The sequence below is a fragment of the Orbicella faveolata genome, unplaced genomic scaffold (genome assembly GCF_042242905.1).
Source record: "Orbicella faveolata isolate gen_17 unplaced genomic scaffold, um_ofav_v1 contig_46, whole genome shotgun sequence".
NCBI lineage: Eukaryota > Metazoa > Cnidaria > Anthozoa > Scleractinia > Merulinidae > Orbicella > Orbicella faveolata.
The window spans coordinates 5,925,652-5,945,287 of record NW_028301576.1 but is presented as its reverse complement, the minus strand read 5'-3'; the positions used below and the strand labels follow the sequence as shown (position 1 = coordinate 5,945,287).

General features: G+C 39.4%; 3 protein-coding genes across 4 annotated transcripts; 1 reads left to right on the top strand and 2 right to left on the bottom strand.

The window, feature by feature from the left end:
- Positions 1-1,285: 1,285 nt before the first annotated feature.
- Positions 1,286-7,458, bottom strand: LOC149098128 (uncharacterized). The gene is made up of 4 exons (XM_089278511.1): positions 7,174-7,458; positions 3,516-3,620; positions 2,743-2,949; positions 1,286-2,159 (listed from the first exon to the last, which is right to left on the bottom strand). The coding sequence occupies exons 2-4, from the start codon at positions 3,589-3,591 to the stop codon at positions 2,137-2,139; spliced, it is 306 nt and encodes a 101-aa protein (XP_089134637.1). The 5' UTR covers positions 3,592-3,620; positions 7,174-7,458; the 3' UTR covers positions 1,286-2,136.
- A 3,085-nt stretch (positions 7,459-10,543) lies between these two features.
- Positions 10,544-15,112, top strand: LOC149098127 (equistatin-like). 2 transcript variants are annotated; one of them, XM_089278508.1, is made up of 5 exons: positions 10,544-10,711; positions 12,357-12,548; positions 13,172-13,366; positions 14,149-14,362; positions 14,979-15,112. In XM_089278508.1, the coding sequence occupies exons 1-4, from the start codon at positions 10,666-10,668 to the stop codon at positions 14,352-14,354; spliced, it is 639 nt and encodes a 212-aa protein (XP_089134634.1). In that variant the 5' UTR covers positions 10,544-10,665; the 3' UTR covers positions 14,355-14,362; positions 14,979-15,112. The 2 variants fall into 2 exon arrangements, with proteins under 2 accessions (XP_089134634.1, XP_089134633.1); XM_089278507.1 differs by having other exon boundaries at positions 10,546-10,711; positions 12,357-12,557.
- A 306-nt stretch (positions 15,113-15,418) lies between these two features.
- LOC110063811 (neuropeptide Y receptor type 6-like) lies at positions 15,419-19,563 on the bottom strand. The gene is made up of 2 exons (XM_089278486.1): positions 18,357-19,563; positions 15,419-17,560 (listed from the first exon to the last, which is right to left on the bottom strand). The coding sequence occupies exon 2, from the start codon at positions 17,206-17,208 to the stop codon at positions 16,021-16,023; it is 1,188 nt and encodes a 395-aa protein (XP_089134612.1). The 5' UTR covers positions 17,209-17,560; positions 18,357-19,563; the 3' UTR covers positions 15,419-16,020.
- Between the last annotated feature and the right edge of the window lie 73 nt (positions 19,564-19,636).

Below are 19,636 nucleotides of genomic sequence, written 5' to 3'. Positions count from 1 at the left end.
GGAACGTCTGGGCAAAGTTTTTTTTTTTGTTTTTTTTAAATCAACAAATCAGCTTTGGAAACTTCAATCTGCAGTCTGAAAGGTTGAAATGCCAGGCGATTACCTCAAATGCCTAGATAGGGAACCTAAATTGTATCAGCTAAAATCACAGTGCGTAAATGCCCAGCTAAACCGCGAAAAACAAATTCTATGCCTGATGTTTAACTTCCAATGTTACAGAAACAAACTAAAGTTGACCTGGTTACGCCATTCTAAGTTTTTGCTTTTGTTTTGAATAAGACGTCATTTTCTGTGTTTAGACCTTAAATAGAGCATCAATTTTCATTTCATGTTTTTTTCAATTTCCCTAACCCGGGCAAGAAAAAAGAATATGTGGTAACAATGTGGTATATAATGTCATATAAATTAGAAAAATTTATACTTAAGGAAAATTGCCGTCCTCCACTTATAAAACAACGATGACACGCGCTTTCAATTGATAATGAAACTTGAGCACGTGATTTCTTTATGGGAAAGTAAATTCCAGCCCAGTTCACTGTAGTCAAGATATATGATAACTGTGAGAATGTAACGTAACCACAACATGGAGATCCATGATCCATAATTCTGCTGGCAAAAATAATTTTGTCTCTTTTTTTGCCACAAATGCGTCACTACTCGGATGAGCCGGTTATTCAATGCAAGAGGTCCGCTTTCTTTCCAATGTTTGCCATTTGGCAGATCACGTGGCCAATTTTCATTACAGCTAACATCCAAACTGAATCATGGCGGCTTTTGGAAATGAGCTTATTCTAGTACATTTGTGGCGGATTCTTTCACCAGCGAAAAGATGCAATGTTAACCACTTGACAGCAGAGCCCATGGGGCTTGGCTTATCGACCGTGTCTTGATGTCTTGATGGTACCCATTTATACACCTGGGTGGAGAGAGGCACTGTGAGAGTAAAGTGTCTTGCCCAAGAACACAACACAATGTCCCCCAGGCTCGAATCCGGACCGCTCGCTCCGGGATCGAGAGCACTAACCAGCTAACCATGAGGCCACCACGCCTCCCTCTTGAAAATTATTCCAATTGTTTATTATTCTGCTCTCTTCTGGTAGTTCTTCACCAATGTGTTGTTGGTACAAGCAAATGACGACCTTGGATCCTGTGTTATCAACCAAAAACTTTACGACTGATCAGTATACGCATTTGAATTTTTAGTCTTCCTTTAGTCTTTCCTTCCCGTCCGACACTACGCAGGAGGAATTTAAATACAAAGGTTTCACTCTGAAAACGCATCAAATTCTTTCAGATTCCAGATTTTTATTGTTTTGCACTATTTACATTAACGTTAACAATCAGTCTATAAATATTACTGACATAATATACATATATAACAACAACACAGAAACAAAAATTACAACAAATAGCAAGTAAAATTAAAGGTGCAGTGACCAAAGTAACTGAGGCTTTCGGGTTGGTCACTGCCACGATAAGTTAGCTGGCGTAGACTTTCCGTCCACACTACGCCAATGGAATTTAAAAACGCAACAATCACCGGTCATTTTGGATTTGTGTTTGAGGGAAAAACTCGGTCAGGAAAATCACATGATAATCATGACGTCACCGTTTTCGAAAAGTTCCGTTGTCAAGATGTTTTTCCGTCCACACGAAAACGAAAACCGGCGTTTTCAAATTCCTCCCGTTTAAAGAGGGTTTTTAAAAAAACTCCATTTTCAGTTCGTGACGGATAAGTGTGGACGGTAGGCCTAACGGTAGAAATAAAGCTGCTTTTTCAAATTTCTCTGGTGTAGTGTGGACGCTTCCTTATACACGTTAATCGCTGGCTGCATTAAATAATTCTGTAGACCATGAGCCTTAGCTACATGTGTAGGTGTAAATGGGCACATTTAGATCGCCAAAATATGCTTTATGGCACTTTTTTCATTCTATTGTACAACAAAAATGTTATTTTACAAATACGAGACTTTCAATTTAATAAAGAAAGTTGTCCTTTCAATTTTAATACAGTTCTTGTTGACAACCTTTGTCATAGATTTCATACAGACGGTTGTTGTCTGCTTACTTACATTAGCGTCTAACTGTTGATCCATGGTCGCGTTCTTAACGCCATTCTGATGATCTCCAACTTGGCTAGCTGTCTTGTTTATGTTTTACTTGCAAGTCAAAAACAAAATAAATAGCTAGTGAGTAGAGAAATCCGCGGAACGGCTAACACAATGGAAAGATCAAAAACTTAATATGCAGACAAAATGAATGACAAACCCAAAGCAGAGGCTGTCCGTTTTCACTTCATGCATTTATTGTCAGTCAATGAGTTTATTAATAGAGCATTTTACAGTTATCTGCTCAGTGACCCGGCCTTTGAATGCCGGCGAGACTGGAGGTGACCTTGCTTTGATACAGACCTCTCTGCTTGTGTCATGTAAATGCACCTAGTTAGCATAAGAACAATCTGTTTTACACAACAAAAGCAGTGAGATATTAGCTGCATAAGCTACTCTGAAATCCGAGGGTAAATAAAGTAATACATGTATGTATGTCTATTCTCGTCCCTAATTCGCTTATAAAATGAATAAATAAACATTAAAAAATACACGAATGAAAAAATGAATGCTCACTCTCGTGAAAAAGGTGATTTACTGTCCAATACAATGGATGCCCTTTAAACACTTCCCGTGCTAAGTTCCCAGTCAACCCCTTATCATTCACAAGCTATGTTTATTTTGCATGCCTTACCACAGCTCTCATCTGGGCCTATCGGTTGACATTTAGTGCCTCCTTTGCAGACACCAGTCCTCTCATCAACACAGAAGCAGCCTTGAAAGTTACACTGTTTAGGTGCAAAACTGCCGTCAGCCATACATACTGGTAGACGAATATCCACAACACCACTTTCTATGAGAGATTTAGCGTCTTCGAGTTGTCGTTGACATTTAGTGTTTGCTGCAAAAAAGAAACGACATGTAAAACGAAGATTAAAGGGACACTGTTGATTGTCGAAAGTTCTTCATACATCAAGCGCGCGCGTTAAAAATATTAGCTAGTATGTAGGGCTTGGCACCGGTTGTGCTAACTTCGCCTGCAGTTTATTTTCTCGGTGATGGTCGGTGACCCCCTCTTTTCTTTTCACAGAACACTTCTGTTACTGATTTTTCTATTTTACTACAATAATAAAAAAATACCTTGAGAAGTTATAGATATTTTGGCTGTTCTGCTCTCTTGCGACCGAAGTTTTTCTTCGAATGTTGGCGGCAATGCCAAGGTATTCTTTTCGATTTCTATTTTACTTCAAGGAACGACACCAGCAGAAAAAGTTTATTTATCAGTCACTTAAATCAAGTCCTACTACTACTTCTACTTCTTGTGCCTTCCCTTTCGCCATTTTTGGCCCTTTTTTTCCCTTTCTATTGTAAGATAATAAAGGAAGTTTAATTTATAGCCAGTTCCCGCGCCAGGACCATACTCATTTTTAACAACAATTCATGTCTGGACATGTTGTCTATACACACCTGTTACTACGAGAGGTAAGACCCATAATACCACTGAAGAAAGTACAAATACAAAACTTAGCTTCCATTCCAGCATCCTGAGTATGAGCACTAATAAACAAAAGCCTGAGGACGAAAAAGGTAGTTAAGACCAGCTGACCTGGATTGGCTGGGACTGCATGGAAAGCAAGTGGTATTAAGAGATTATCAAGGTAAGAGAGTGAATCCCCCATATAGGTCCTCTAACTAAGGTAATCCCTCTTAAGCTATTTTTAGACATTGTACCCAGTTCTTCGGCGGATATTAGTCGCGCGTCGATTGGATGTTTTCGTAGAGGATCTGTTTATGTTTCGTTTCGTTTCGTTTCAAAGCACAGGGAGACCTCCAACGCTGTGGGGATGTCTTCTTTGATATTTTGATTTACAAGCAAAGGAGCTTCGGCTCCCGGTATGTTAAAGTACATTTCCAAACTTTAATAGGAGTTTAAATAAGAGACGGATGTCCCCTACACAGAGAATAACAAATGAATGAACGGCAGAGAAATGAGTAGACAAACAAGTGCAAAGCAAGCAAACGTCCAAACACAAGCTTGGCAACCGAACAAACAAATGGTTGAAAGTGCAGGAAGACGCTCGCTACCCGAGTAGCAAAAGCATTTTAAGCAGCAACGACAACAACGCCAAAGGCAACATCGATCAAAAACGACTTAATATTCAATCTACGAGTCTCACGAGAATTTAGATTCATTAAGTTTGTCTATGCTGTCAGAAATATCCCAAACAGAATATGTAAGACAGCGTCAAAATTCGAAAAGGAAATGTTAAAAATTGATCGTCGTATAGTTCACGTTCTCTCGAATATGCGGAATGTGGTTATTTCACGTTGTTGTTTTGTGACCTTTTGCCGTGAACAACAGCAAAGGAATGAACAAAGAATTATAACGCACGCTTACACAGCCATTGTACTCGTTGCCGTTGCGGTTAAAGTTTGCATAATAAAACTCCCTAAAACCGACTAAACAGCCAAACGAGCGCAAAACAGACGAAAGCCCAGCCGAACAAAAAGGCGGTTGAGAGTGCGGAAAACATCTCTGCTATGAAACGAAATCAAAACATATAAAATGGCGTTCCCGCCGTTTCGTCTAAGTCGCTTCGGCTGTCCACGCATCGCGCAAGTAGCATCCTCGGAAGAACTGGGTATCATGTCTAAAAATAACTTAAGAGAGATTACCTTAGGTAGAGGACCTATATGGGGGATTCACTCTCTTACCTTGATAATCTCTTGGTGGTATAGTTTAGCTTTAACTTTTTATAGGGACTTTTGAAATGCATTTTTTCGTTATGTTTACAGACACACCGGTACATACCTCTAAAAAAGCTGCATTAGCAAAGGAAACAGTAAAACAAACAATAAAAACAATGAGCCTAGCCCTTAAGACACTAGCAGTACGTAAAACAGAACAGGGAGCGAATTAAATAACAGGTGATGAAGAGGTGCGTGGTTTCTGTACAGTGTCTTAGCTGTTTTTTTTTTTTTTGTTTGTTTGTTTGTTTTTTCGTTAATGAGCCCGCCAGCCTCTTTATTTTGTGAGATTAAGTCAAATTAGTCATGACAAGGCTACTCTATTAACAAATAGATAAGACGCGTTCTATTTCTTAATTTCCATAGCCTACTTCATAATATAATCTGATATTTTAGACTTCATGTTAATTTTTTCCCCTAAGTGGCTTTATTTTTCTCGAGAAAATGGCTTTTCACATTACGTCCGTATTCTGTCCACAGACGCTCTATTTTGCTTTGAGTGCGGCGAGATTGCAATTAGCAAAAGTGTTAACCTCAAGGAAACTTAAGGGGGTGGCCTTGAGGAAAGCATCGCTCGCGCGGTCGAAGAAAACTAACTCATAGCAAAGAAGCTACGTCTGTATCTGTGAACAGACTAATCTCGTCTTACAAAGGTTTTTCTGAGTTTATGTATCGAAAAAGACGATCGTTAACAGGCAGGTTTATTCGGTATTATTCATCCAGACAGCTCACGACGTTGGATGTGTTGTAAGACTTTCTGCACCATTGTGGGCAAGGAACATGTTTTAGCTCGACACAGATTCATCAGCTCTAATAAAATTGTAACTAACAATAATTTGAACTTGGTTAGAATCTCCGCAAACTCGCATTGTTATTTAATATCTTCGCTAACGTCCTGAGCCATTTTCAATAGACCATTTTACAGTTGTCTGATACAGACCTCACTGCTTTTGACATGTAAATGCACCTAGTTAGCATTAGAACAACTTGTTTTACACAACGAAAGCAGTGAGGTCTGTATCAAAACAAGGTCAACTTCAGCCTCGCTGACATCCAAAGGCCAGGTCACTGAGCAGACAACTGTAAAATGGTCTAATATATATAGTGAAGGAGATTTAGCTAATTCGATCGAGTGACACGGGCAGAAGGTTAGAAAATGTTGTAACCTGCAATTGATTCTCCTTTGTCAACTGAAGGTTCAAGTTCAGTCAGGGTAAACTAATTTTGTTCTGATCAACAACGAACGCAGATAATTAAGAATTATCGGTCATTCGATGCATTTTTTTCGTCCTTTTCACTGGCCGAGAGCCAACCACGTGACCTGCAAATAACTGCCAGCAAATAATGATCTACTCATGCGTAGTACCGTCTAAATTTGCTGCAAATAATATTCTGCTCATGCGTAATTGCAACCATGATCCCTAATGAAAAATGGCAGATTGCTCCCCTGAGCTGTCAGAGAGTGATTTAAATAATAAAAAAAATTGGTGATTGAATGATAAAACAATTATTGAACCCTTTTATCGCAAAATATCGTTATTTGTCAGTGTCTGGCAGATTATTTGAATGCTTCGCCACCGACCAGTCACGATATTTTGCTTAACTTCGATTCGACGCATTTTTTCCTTCCTTTTCATTGGCCGATAGCCCACCACGTGGCCTGCAAATAACTGCCTACAAATCATGGTCTGCTCATGCGTAGTACCGTCTAAAGGTGCATGTAGTATTCTGTAACCGCGCTCGTGTGAAAAATGGCAGATCGCTTCCCTGAGCTATTAGAGAGTGATTTAAATATGAAAAAAAAAATTGGTGATCGAATGATAAAACAATTATTGAACTCAGATATTGAAAAATATCGTGATTTGTAAGTGTCTTGCAGATGTCTCGCCTTCGGCTCGTCGCTGACAAATCGCAATATTTTGCTCAACCAAGTCAAATAATTGTTAATATGACACACAGAACCTCTTGCAGAAATGTTATGAGCACTGATCGAACATATCCCTAGTGCTTGTCTTGTTGGGTTGTGGCTTTTAGAGCAAGGAATGATTTTACACGGTTTAGTTAAAAAAACATCATATTGCATGTACAAATTTTCAACACAAAATTATATTGTTTTCAAATCCTCAGCCTCAGCTTCATTTTAAAAATATTCTTAAAATTTCGCAAATTTCAGCTTTGATATTCCTATATAATATATCCTTATAGAAAAAAATATATCTATGTGTTCATATGATGTTTTTTGGACTCTTGAAATTGATCAACCGGCATCGATCAGTGCTTTTGTATATTTATTATTACCGTGATGTTTCATAACCAAGAATATAATACAATTACGAGTCGCTTCACACTAATACAAACGAAAGGAAATTCAACTTACCCTAAATTTCTTTGAATCTAATTGTATTTTAGCGTTTATGATCCTTGTTACTCGAGATATATAGTTCTTCATCGGCTAGCAAAGGTTTGGTGTACCACGTTTCGCTTCCATTAATAAGTATTCAACAGAAGTGTGACAAGCCTTTCTGATTAGCATATAAATATACAAATTTACGTGATTGCAAAATGAAAATGACGTTATTGGCTGATGTCTAAATTGGTTACTAAAACAACGACCTCATACTGAAAATTACAAAAAAAAAAAAAAACGCAATCCTTGAACACGCATAAAATAACTTTGAATGACACTGATAGCGAGTACGTTACAAATTTCATTTTTAAATTTCTTTGTTTTGTCTTTTAAATTTTTAGTTCAAAATGCTTTGTTCAGATCTGGGCGAAGAGGTCTTGAATTCCAAACCTCATACGGCAATCATGTCTTTATACGGGTTATTGGCATTTTTTGTCATTAGATATATGTAATTAGATATACGTAATTAGATATATGTAATTAGATATATGTAATTAGATATATGTAATTAGATATATGTAAATACTTCTTACTTACCGAGTTCGAGGTCCGCGTTTTAAGTCACGGCCCCAAGCGCAAAGCGCGCGGGCTACGAATCGAAGGGAAGAAAACAACAAGAAGAAAATTCAAGACAGGCGGAACGATTTCAAATCACTGACGTAGCTCAAAAGCAAAACAAATCAATTGCAAAACGTTGCTCAGCCATTAGCGCATTTTTTTAAAAAAAATTTGGCGACAAAAACAGCTTGATATTCTAGCGGGTCGCAGAGGAGTAGAATAAAAGAAAAAAGAATGTACGATGCAATGAAGAAGGACTTTGTGTCATGACTAAAAATAACTTTCAAAATAACTTTAAAACCATTTCAGATTGTAAAAAGTGAAAATTATGAAACATTTTATGTCTCAAAACTTCCAATTTGGCGCCAAAAATGGGTCGCCGACGTTTAGCATGGCAACTCGCTCGAAGTCCGTCGAGAGTCCCCAGGTAGGGTTATAGTTGTGTTATTTTGAAAAAAAAATTGCTGTTCCTCGTCAGATTACACCCGGAATTCTCAAGTTAACTATTATAAGAGGCCAAGCCAACTTTAGCAACGCCTTTATTTTTGTTAGCTTCGAAGAAAAAACCTATTTTGGTGTCGTTTCGTTTTGACTGCCGCTCGTATTGCGGGCGCAGCCGCCGTATTCAAGGCAGGACAGTCACAGGGTCCCCAATTGCCTTGACCTGTCCCCCTCTCTGCATGGGCAGGAGATTGGTCCGACACGCATCCACGTGACATGTGACCTCTCCAGCATGGTCTCCTTCCTCCAGAAACGTTCAACAGTCAAAATCAACGTTTTGAGAGCTGGCCGCCAGCAAGCCAGCAAGCAGATGGGTTAGTGCCTGTCAAAAGCGAAGGGCCCGCAAGGTAATATTTATTAGTCTATGTAACAGGATAATATGGTGTCCAATTTGCAAATACTTGGAAGGAAACACTCAGAACACTGCCAAAATTGGACGAGGCGATTTGGCAATCAATGAAACTTTTGGATTTCATTATCTCCAAAGTCGACTGTAGTCGTGCTCTCTCTTATGTCAACATTACAGAAGAAACTGTCCAAATTACTTGTTCATCGCTTAGTTCACCATCCGAGTTAAGAATACAAAAATTAACAGATACTAAAGTCAGCTATGGGATTATGAGTTACAATAGTAAACGCGTAAAACAACACCTTTACTACATTCCTACCTGCGCCCTCCATCCACACTGCGCCGAAAAAAAATGGAAACGGAGATTTCACTCTAAAAGCGCATCAATACTACGCCGCAGAAATTTGAAAACGCAACAATCACCGCTCATTTTGGAAAACACATGATCATCGTGACGTCATCGTTTTAAAAAAGCTCCGCTTTCAAAATGTTTTCTGTCCACACGAAAGCACAAAGCCGGTGTTTTCAAATTGCTCCGGTTTGAAAAGCGTTTTAGAAAAGCTCCGTTTTTGGCAGATTAGTGTGGACGGTAGGCCTAACCGTCGGAATAAATCTGCGTTTTCAAATGTTTCCGGCGTAGTATCAGATCAGGGCACCCTGCCTGAAGCAGACTATTCATACTAAGACAGCGTCGCCAACAAGAACGTCACCAAACAAAAGGTTTAATTAGCAGAGCAATGGCTGAGCACGAGCATTCGAAATCTTGGCTCATTTGTCAACCTTCGTCTGCAACACGTACGACAACGTGTAATGACCAAGTTCGTCCCCTGTATTTACCGCTGGCATTACATATTTAGCCTGAGAAGGTTTTAAGACCGATAGGCGTACTGAACAGAACAAAACAATTGCAACATTCGATCGAAGGTAAAATATATATCCATTTTTTAGTTACTAGGCTTACAACCTTCAGTATGAAGTATGAAACGATAATGCTGAACTGTCGTATATAGAGCTTCCGATTTTAATTGACTCGATAATACCTTCTAGAAGGTTTCTAGATAAACTATAACCTCCAATTGGCACGAAAATATGCTCGAATATTTGTCCGCGGACATTAAGCTTACCTGTTCCGAGAAGCGAAATATGTGAGCTTTGAGGAACAGATAATGTCCAAGGAAAAATATCCGAGCGTATTTTCGCGCCAAATGGAGGCTATTGTGTTTTATCAGTTTTGAAAATTGGGGAATATCACTCGGATATTGCCCAGTTTTGGTTGGGGCACATTCATTCAAGTGACGCTTTTAGACCAATCGCGCGCGAGTGAAAATATTTGACGGATTATAAGTGTCAAATACCATTTTGCAAGAGCAAAAGGGGATTTACAGTCCTACCAAATTCTGTTAACCCCGTAGATTTATAACGCAAGTGAAACAGTTGAGTGAACAAGTTTATATTATAACAAACCAGCTAAGTTTGTGATACTGTAAAAGTTCGTTTTCTGGAAGCTGCCCGAACTGAAAATAGTCCATGTACAAAACATGACGAGGTCAACAATATACGGCCAAAAGAAAACGTAATTAGAACCGCACTTTCATTAAGGCGAGTAAATCCACCTTTAAATAGATTACAATTAACAAATAGCATTCTAAACCTGGAGACCACTGTCAAAGTTTAGGAAAAAGGGGTCTCAATGGAAGGCATTGTAATGTTGAAACAGGCTTAAATTGTTGCCTTTTGTCTGTTATCAAATTTAGTTTACCATTCTCCTTTTCAATGCCACCCAGTTTGTAGTAAACAGCTGTCTAAGACAACACATACCCATTGTTCTTGGTCAGTTCATATTTAATTAAGTGCTACTAATATGGTTTGTTCAAGGCAAATAACAGGCCAGCCTTTCTCGACAAACGTATCTAATGGTCTTTGTTCTGTAAACGACAAAACGTATACGAAGCTACAACTGAATCGCACAACATTCTGGTGTTCAAACACACGCTGATTTTCTTCAAGCCACCGACGTTTTCGCTTAGAGACTGAAACTGAGATACAGGCTCAAGATGTTGTCCCTGCTGATATTAACTTCTGCATTGGCCCTGACTAATGGTATGTTAAACAACTTGATAGAAAACTGAGATTTTTGCAAGTTTACCGACACTGACCACGAAACTGCGAAAATATCTCTTATTTGTGGAAAACACTTCACTGCAGTTCATATTGTAGCCTGCAAATTCAGCCGCCTCAGTTATTGTCCCTATAAACTTAAGTTATAACCAAATTGTTTTATTTCATGGTTACCAATATTCAGTTTCTTCTCCAGCGGCTCGGATGAGATTTTTCGACACCTGCATACGATACTTATTAGAGGGCGGGGCCTGCTAAAACTTCTAGTAAATGAAACAACAAACTCCAATTTTATCCGAAACGGCAACTTAAATTCATCCACGGCAAAAAAAGTGGTGTTTACCTTTTAGAAAACGCGCGGTGAATTTACGCAAAACGTGGCATTTGCTTACATTTACTGGTGTTCACCAATCGGAAAATCCAAGATTTTCCAATTGTTTTGCTGTCGGTTAATTTGAGTATTCGTTCCATTATCCGGTAGTTTAACATTACGGTGAACACCGAAAAACGTCTGTTTTCCGGAATTAACCGGTCTGTTAACACTTGGCGAATGTCTTGTTTGCCTGTGTCCACATATGTTTTTTCGTTGTAAAACTTCACGTTCATCCGGGGTTAACAATTGAAAATCGGCGTTTTCCCTTGTTTTCCAGAACGGCAAGTGCCGTTAAATTTCGCAAAACACACTGTTTTTCAGAATTCACCGCTCGGTTAACGTACGGAAAGCATAGTGCATAGTTACTCTTTTCATCATATCGCAGTCAAGCAGCTGCATAAGAGAGTAAGCTTCGTCGGATGAGCGGCGATATCAATTCTTCCGATTAATCACCACCTTGCAATTAAGGGGTGAGGCGCTTATTCGAGGGTGGCGCGTATTCGAGTAAATACTTTTGTTCCTTCTTACCTTCCTTAATTCTTCCTTCCTTCCTTCCTTCCTACTTTCCTTAATTCTTCCTTCCTTCCTTCCTTCCTTCCTTCCTTCCTTCCTTCCTTCCTTCCTTCCTTCCTTCCTTCCTTCCTTCCTTTCTTCTGTTCCTCCGTTCTTCCATGTTCTTTTCTTCCGTTTTCATTCATTCAGTCTTTCGTTCATTCATAATTCATATTTGTTCCAACAAATTAAGTAATGTTTCCTTTGTACATATGATTGGATTAATGAAAACCGTTTCAGTACCTTAAGCTTGAACCAAATCACCCGGCACAAGCACTTTGGTTTCACGACTCCTAAAGGCCTTAAAATCACACGAAGAGATGAAAAAAAAAAAAAAAGATTGAGAGAGGAGGGTAAGAAAAGGAAGAAGAGAGCTAGTGGAGGGAAAAAAAGACTGACATTCCTTTTAATTTTATATCGTCTACTTTGGAGATGGTCTCTGGCGAGAAAAAAAAAACGCTTGAACTGGACGCGATTTCGTTAACACTGATTCACAAATGCAGACATGTTTTTATTGCCATATGTATTTTATTGCTGATGGGAGTTTCCATTTCTGTCTGTTATGCGCTTCTTACACTAATTGATAGAAATGACAATAGAAAACTGCAAACAGTACACAAAAGGGAAGTTGATACAAATCAGTGAAATGTTTCCATTTCTTTGTTTGCTCACCTTCGGTATCTTTTATTCCTTCGACAACAGCTGCAACCAAGTGTGAACAGCTTAGCAGCCAGGCCTCAGCTAACGGACTAGTGGGCGCGTATGTGCCGCAGTGTAATGAGGACGGCAGTTTCAAGTCAGAACAGTGCTGGGGATCAACAGGGTATTGCTGGTGTGTGGACGAGTACGGCAAGGAAATACCCGGAACTAAAATTCGAGGGAAACCGGACTGCAGTAAGAAAGGTAACTAGCTAATCGATCCTTAGAAGTTCAGCAAGGAAATTCTTAATTTCATTCACGAATCTCTTTTCAGCTCGGCTCTTCAGCTCTTCAGAGAGATTACGTATATTACCGTGTTCGGTTAGATCGAGTTACACTGCAAGCAGTCTCTCTCTCTTTCGTTATTTTGAGCGAGCTAGTAGAAATGGAGGCAGAAGTTGTAAATGATGATGATTGCAAAATGAAACACTGGAGGAATGTTCAGAAAATAGATCATCATTTCAGCCCCCGTCCATAATACGCAGCAGAAATTTCCGTGAAAACGTACAGCTTTATTTCTAAGGTTGTTAGTCCTACCTTCTACAGTTATACGTGACGAAAACAGAGCTATTCGAAAACGCTCTTCTAACCTCCTCTAGGAATTTGAAAACGCCGGCTTCTCGTTTTAGTGTGGACAAAAAACATTTTGAAAACGAAGCTTTTCGAAACTGGCCATGACGTTACGACAATCATGTGCTTTCCCTGCCCAAGTTTTTCTGAAAAACAAGTGCAAAATGACCGCATGGTGATTGCTGCATTTTCAAATTTCTTCGGCATAGTTTGTACAGGGCCTCAGTCTTTCCATTTTCTCGATGTAGGAGTCCTCACTCTGTGTCAGAGTCTTCAAACAATCATTGTCAACTTACCGGGATGGTGTGGGCCCCCACAGTGCAAACCAGACGGAAGTTTTGAGGAAATACAGTGTTGTGCTAGCACGGGGAAATGTTATTGTGTAGATAGAGAAGGGAAGAAGGTTGAAGGAACTGAACAAAACGGAAAACCTGACTGCGAAGGTACGACTTAGAAATACTACGATTATCAGTTGAGTAAGGTACGAGGGAAGTTTTGTTACGAAGTTTAGGCCTGAAAATTATGGTGTTGTCACGTGCAACTTACCTCGTTTCCATTGGTAACAATATCAACGACCGTTGGTCGCCTGTCGCGTCGCCTACAATTTCGCGCGCTTTGCTGCCAATGACGTCAAAGGCCGACAAGTTCCCAATGGATACGGAGCCAGTTGCTCGTGACAACAACAAGATTTTTACGTTAAAACTTGGTGACCAAACTTTCGTCCCGCCTTACTCAACTGATAATCGTAGTAAACTCTTGTAACCATATAGTGCGCTTCTAGTTAACTGAATTAATAAATCTTAACAAATTGAATGAACTAAACATTTTCTTCTCTTTATATTTTTTTCTGAGCAATATTTTAACAGGCCTGTCCAATTCAGCTAAAAATGGTTTAAAAGGGCTATAGTCAGCCACACTTTTTTTCTTGTTTACATGCAAAAGTTTGGCTATTATATTTAATTCGGAGCATGTAGAAAGGAAGAAAATCACTGTAAAAAAACTAAAGGTAATTAAACACACTTTCAGGAACGTAACGTACAGTAAAACAATGAGATTTCGCTTCACCATGCAATATCAATCATTTGGATGGCATCGAAAACAGCAGAGGCTGACTAGGGTCAGAAAACATCAAAATCATTGTTGCGATAAGTTCTACCCATCACTTCATCACTTCACAAAAAGTTTATTTACTGTTTTTGTGTTGTTGTTGTTTTTCCCCATATAGTTTACACTACTAAGTGTGAGAGGGCAAGACTGGAGGCATTAGCCAATGGTCCCTTACTCGGACAGTTTGTTCCACACTGTAGGGACGACGGGTCGTATGAGCCTGCGCAATGTTGGGCCAGCACTGGCTACTGTTGGTGCGTTGATCAAATGGGCGAAAGGAAGGCTGGTTCCATGGTTCGCTTCAAGCATCCTGCGTGCCTGTAAAAAGCCAGGTAGATGACAACGGTTCTTAACGTGTAATCTCCTTAAAATATTTAGTTCTTATTAACCGAGCGGGAGGTACTGTATGGGAGAATATTGACTGAGGTCGTGAGTACAGACCGAACTGTACTCACGACCAAGGTCAAGATTCTCCCATACAGACCGACCAAAATCAGTTAATAAAAAGTTTATTTTATGGCCAAATTAAACCAAAAAACTTCAATTCACTGAAAGTTTCCAATTTCGCAGTTCAAAGCTCTTGCATTGCAAAGAAAGTAAAGTTAAGATGGGCTTTATATATTTACGCTGGATGGTAGACCGTGAAATTAATCAAGAACATTGAAATTTAGACTCCTGCTCCCAGGCTTATACGTTCATGATGTATCACGTGACAAGTCACGTGCCACTAGGTTAGGTTAACGTTAAAGCTCGTTAACGTATAACTAGCTTTTTGGAAAATGCAAGGGCATACAACTCTAATTCCCCAAATAATGAACAAGTACAGGTTTCGTACGTTATTTATTATTGATAATGGAATAAACTGGTTAATAAATGTTCATTTTATAATACAAGAGACGAGAAACATCTAGGCAACAGATACTTACTTCACTTAAATTTTATTTGCAGGATTTTTCCCATTGACGAGACAAAGGTCTTGAAACTAAGTAAAGACTCGATTTATGGAAAAGACAATTGTTGATTATTTAAGCAATAGTGATTGATCAAGGAGCATATGGTAAAATAAAATGAATTCAAACTGAGGCCTTGCAATCTGATACAGTTCTGAGATCCGTTCTTCGTTAGCCTGCGGGAATCGGGAATCGAAAGCCTGCGCCTTAAGCCCTTGGCCTGTTGTTGTTGTTGTTGTTGCTTTTTCTGTTTGTTTGCTGTGTGTGTGTTTTGTTTTCTTTCGGAACAAGCTAGTTTTGGGCGTGCTTACCCACCCCCACTCCCCCCCCCCACCCCTTTCCCCCCGTTTCTGCCAGGGCCCAGGAGAGGGGGCATGTGTTTCTGCAGTGACGAAACAAATAACTTGGAAGGCCACACGTTAACAGGAACATCCTGTCTTTTTGCCTGTCTTCGTTATAATTTATTATAATCGTTTGTTTAGAGTGGGCTTAACCATTTGTAATTACTTTTACTAAAACGAAACGGGAGAGCGTACTATAAACGTGATATTTTAACATTTTGAAAATTTATTAATATACATTTTTTTTCAAGTAGTTGTTTCATTACACAAATCATTTTGAGAGAATTCTAACATTTTTTTGGAGCCCAGGTCACCCTCAGCGACAAACCCACAATCAGTTTGGTTGAGTGCGGTCTGTTCTCATCACTTGAGAACTCTATAATGACAGAAATTACGCAGGCCTTAAGTCTGGTCTACATATGTACGTGCTCCGTGCCGTGTTGTTAAGTGATTTCACTTCAAAAGAGTGTATATCCAGATTGGATGACACGGACAGGTCTCATAAAGTATTGACCCGTGCTTAATTTAATTTTGCAAGCCATGCCACTTGTACAAATAAAATCACTTAAAGAGATAATACAATAATCACGTGCTATTTGTTATTTCGTACATGCAAACATATGGCGCATTCGATGATGCAGCTTTAATTTTTACTCATTAAATTTGTGTTTACTCAGCAAGCCGCGCTGTTTTTCGAAATCAAACACGGGTGACCAAAACTGCAGTTTCAATGTGTTCGTCCCGGCGTTTGAGGGAAACTTCGCGTGTTTGAGTTAAGCCAATGTTACTACCAGATGCATTGTTGTTATCATCCCTTCTCAGTTTGATAAGATTCCGCAATGTTTGAGTAAACTGAGAAGCGATTTCCTTGAGCTCTGATCGGAAATCCTTAGAAACTATCGAGTATATCAAGGGATCAGCTGCTGAGTTAATTACAACTCCAATTACGCAGACGTTATAGATCAGAAGAAAGTGCTTCTCGAAAACTAGCTCCTCCCAGAATAATAACATCACACGAAGTGCGTTCAGTGGAAGCATTGATATCGTGAAGACTAGCACGATGGGAGTTAAAATTTTCTTTGCTTTCGAATTCTGCCTCATTCGCTTCGCTTCCATCGTGAGACGAGTGTTACGAGAATCCTCTAGATTCCTCTGCCTTGATCGACGTCTAATACTTGTTTTATGAAACTCATTACTTTGTTGAATCTCTCTTGAAATCTTTACGTAAGTGAAGACGATTATTACAAGAGGTAGCAGATACCAAAATATTGCCAAGGAAATAATGTATATGCTATGTATGGTGTGAGACCAAGCCACTACGCAGAAAATCTCCGTAGACGTCTCTGTATTGTTTTCCATAAAATCCATAACAAAAAGCAATGGTAGCGACACAACGAGAAAAGAAATGAGCCAAATAGCCAATAGTCCCCAGTTCAAAGATTTTGTTGAGATGTAAGTGCTGTTCCTAGCGCCTTTAATAGTAGTGATCTTTCGGTAACGCTCAATGGCTATAGCAGTTATAGACCAAACTGACACTCCGTGGAATACTTCGGCTAAGGGATAAAAATACAGACATATCACCCTTCCAAAGGGCCAGTAAAAAGGCAGTTGTTCTTTCACAACAGCAATAGGAAAGCTGATTGCAAGGATACCGATGTCGGCGAAGGCGAGATTTCTGATGAAAAGTTTCAGCCCGGAACGAAACTTGTGCTGTCTTGAAATGACGAATGACACCACCGTATTTCCAACGAGTCCCATAAAGGCTAATGTCACCTCGATGGTTAGGCGCGTTATCATGAGAACAGCGGGCTCTTGAAAATACAGTTGATTCATCGTAGGCGAGCTGTCGATCTCTTCGGTGAAATTGTCAATGCTTGGCTCTTCCATGATTAAGGTGCTAAGCAGTCGCCGAAAATTACGAGCTATTCAACCGATATTTTTGTTATCTAGCCCGTTAATGATGTATTTATAAACACTTTCATGACCTTTCACGGGCTCTGCATTCTCGGTTTGTGTTTGACTGTACAGAAGTCAGCTGCTAAATACCCAGTGATATGTCGTTTTACCTTTATCAAGATTTTTCAATACACCTTGCTCTGAACTCCAGGGGCTTTTCGCAGCAGGGCTGTTTCTTGATGATGTAAAACACCTAAATGCAAATCCTCTTGAAGAAAGTTGAGCTAGCGGTTAAATTTCTTGCACACGTATCAAGCGATTCAATCATCTCGTTAACATTTGCCTGAGTAAATAACAGGAAATTAAATTAAACCAGCGCCCATTAATTAAAAGATCAAAAGGTTCACATTTACAATTGAGTCTTTTTTTGGCAGCGATTTCTGCCTGAACCAAGGGGCTGAACCAAGAACCTTGGGCTGAACTAAGCATTTCAAAATTCCCAACATTTTCCCTCACCAAAAAAAGGGCAAAGAAACGGTCGGCTTCGAACATTTTGATCCAATAAAGATTTATTTTTTAATACTTCCTAATCGAATATTGCCCTGTCGAAATTTTTACTAACAATTTCTTTATATTATTGCTGAGCATTTGACCAATATAGAGACTCTCCTAAGAAAATTATACAAACTGTATGAAACGCAATTAGGAGAGTCAGGATTGCCGATGTGTCGTGGCGGTGCTATTGCAGTATTTCTTAACGATTATTGTTTCTGTTGTTGTTGTTGTTGTTTTTTTATGTTACGCTCGTGCTTTTGCAATACTGTGCGAATTTATAGTCATGCAAATAACACTACTTGTTGTTTTTGTCATTTGAAGCGGCCGGGACGGATGTGCGTAACTGGTGCACTTAATTAACTAAAGGAATAGTTAAGGCTAAATTGAAAGGTTAAAATTCTGAACTCTATTTTGCCACCCTAACCGTTTTTACGTGCCAAATAATTGGCCCCGTCAAATACTAGACTGATGACACTCCGGGGCAGTACAACAATATACTCAGCCACTTACTGAAACGTGCACAAAATAATAAAAAAAACTTTCTTCGAGTCTTGGTTAGACTGAAGATAGGATGTAGAACTTACCGAGGTAATAAAAATGTGACATCCGGAATATTAATAGACAAGAAGTAGATCAATGCACAATAAGGTGGTCTGGAAAGCTGTGTCAGACGGGAATCATTTCACCTTCAGCACAGGCTAGAAAGTACTGAAAGAAAAAAAACAACAACAAAAACAGACAAACGTAACACTGATCTTGTATCACGTATTAAAGAAGTTTCCCGACCGTCCATCCATTCCTCTATAGTCTATACAAGTTTTGCTCGCGTCATGGCAATTACACATTTTTGTAGCAACTTTGCGGCCCAGTGAAGGCAACCAAATTGTAAAGAAAGACCTGTACAACTTCAGAAAGCTTCTAGGTAGCTTTGATCCATCAACATAAGAGCATTCTTTCATTTGATGAAAATTAAAAGTGTTTCCAGCAGCAAGTCTTAGATAGAGATCCCAATGCCAACAATTTCGCTCTTGCGTCCTCCACGTTAATCAGTTCTGAATGAAATAGTACCTCTTTAATTCCTTATCACTAGTCGCGTCCTCAGTGCCTTGTCCGAGTCCCTCTATATCCTGGCCTGGCTCTACCGCGTGCTTTCCCCAAAGGATATATACCGGATATAGAGGACAAAGCAGTGAAGCTGAAAAGCACTTCAACAGCTATAAGGTCCAGAAATCTAACGGGAAACAAGGAAACACACAACTGAAGTAGGTAGGTTTATTTTCGTGCATACTCCTCAGTCTTTTAGGGTTAAGAATAGAACCGTTTTTCCCATACAAATCCTTATATTTCAATTGTTGGTTACGGTGAGTACTACGTACGTGCAGGGAGCCTCATTTTGGACATTATGCCACCTGTGGAAAAGCGTACGGAAAAAGCTCACCCTGCTAAAATATCGAGTTTCCTACCTCCCCTTGATATTTCCGCATAGGTTCAGTCGCATAAGCTATTTTCATGCAAATGAAATAGATAATAAAAACTCTAAGGCCAGCTACAGGTATAACGCACTGTTTTACAAATGATCAACATTAAATTAGGTCGACATTTCAAAAGAATGCGTTACTTTGCCGGGATGATCCAGTTCAGGATCATTGATCTCACTGGTCTGAGTATTAGGCCTTCCTAAGGGAGGAGAGAGAGAAGGGATCCATCGGATCATAACACATCAAGGGAGTCCAGGAAGCCTTGCTCAGAGTGGATTCATCGATTTCTCGATCGATTCCAATACAAGAGTTTAGTATCACAGAACCTCAAGCCAGCGCTTTGAAATGGCAGAAGGTTTAGAGGTTACACTTTCGGACACTTACAC

Bases quoted from the DNA above. Each gene is read 5' to 3' on its own strand.
- LOC149098128 (XM_089278511.1), bottom strand. From the start codon at position 3,591: ATGCTGGAATGGAAGCTAAGTTTTGTATTTGTACTTTCTTCAGTGGTA. The intron at 2,950-3,515 runs GTGTGTATAGAC...TCTTTTTTGCAG, and splicing joins CTTACCTCTCGTAGTAACAG to CAAACACTAAATGTCAACGA. The intron at 2,160-2,742 runs GTAAGGCATGCA...TTGACTTGCAAG, and splicing joins AGGCCCAGATGAGAGCTGTG to TAAAACATAAACAAGACAGC.
- LOC149098127 (XM_089278507.1), top strand. From the start codon at position 10,666: ATGTTGTCCCTGCTGATATTAACTTCTGCATTGGCCCTGACTAATG. The intron at 10,712-12,356 runs GTATGTTAAACA...CTTCGACAACAG, and splicing joins TGCATTGGCCCTGACTAATG to CTGCAACCAAGTGTGAACAG. The intron at 13,367-14,148 runs GTACGACTTAGA...TTCCCCATATAG, and splicing joins CGGAAAACCTGACTGCGAAG to TTTACACTACTAAGTGTGAG.
- LOC110063811 (XM_089278486.1), bottom strand. From the start codon at position 17,208: ATGGAAGAGCCAAGCATTGACAATTTCACCGAAGAGATCGACAGCTCG.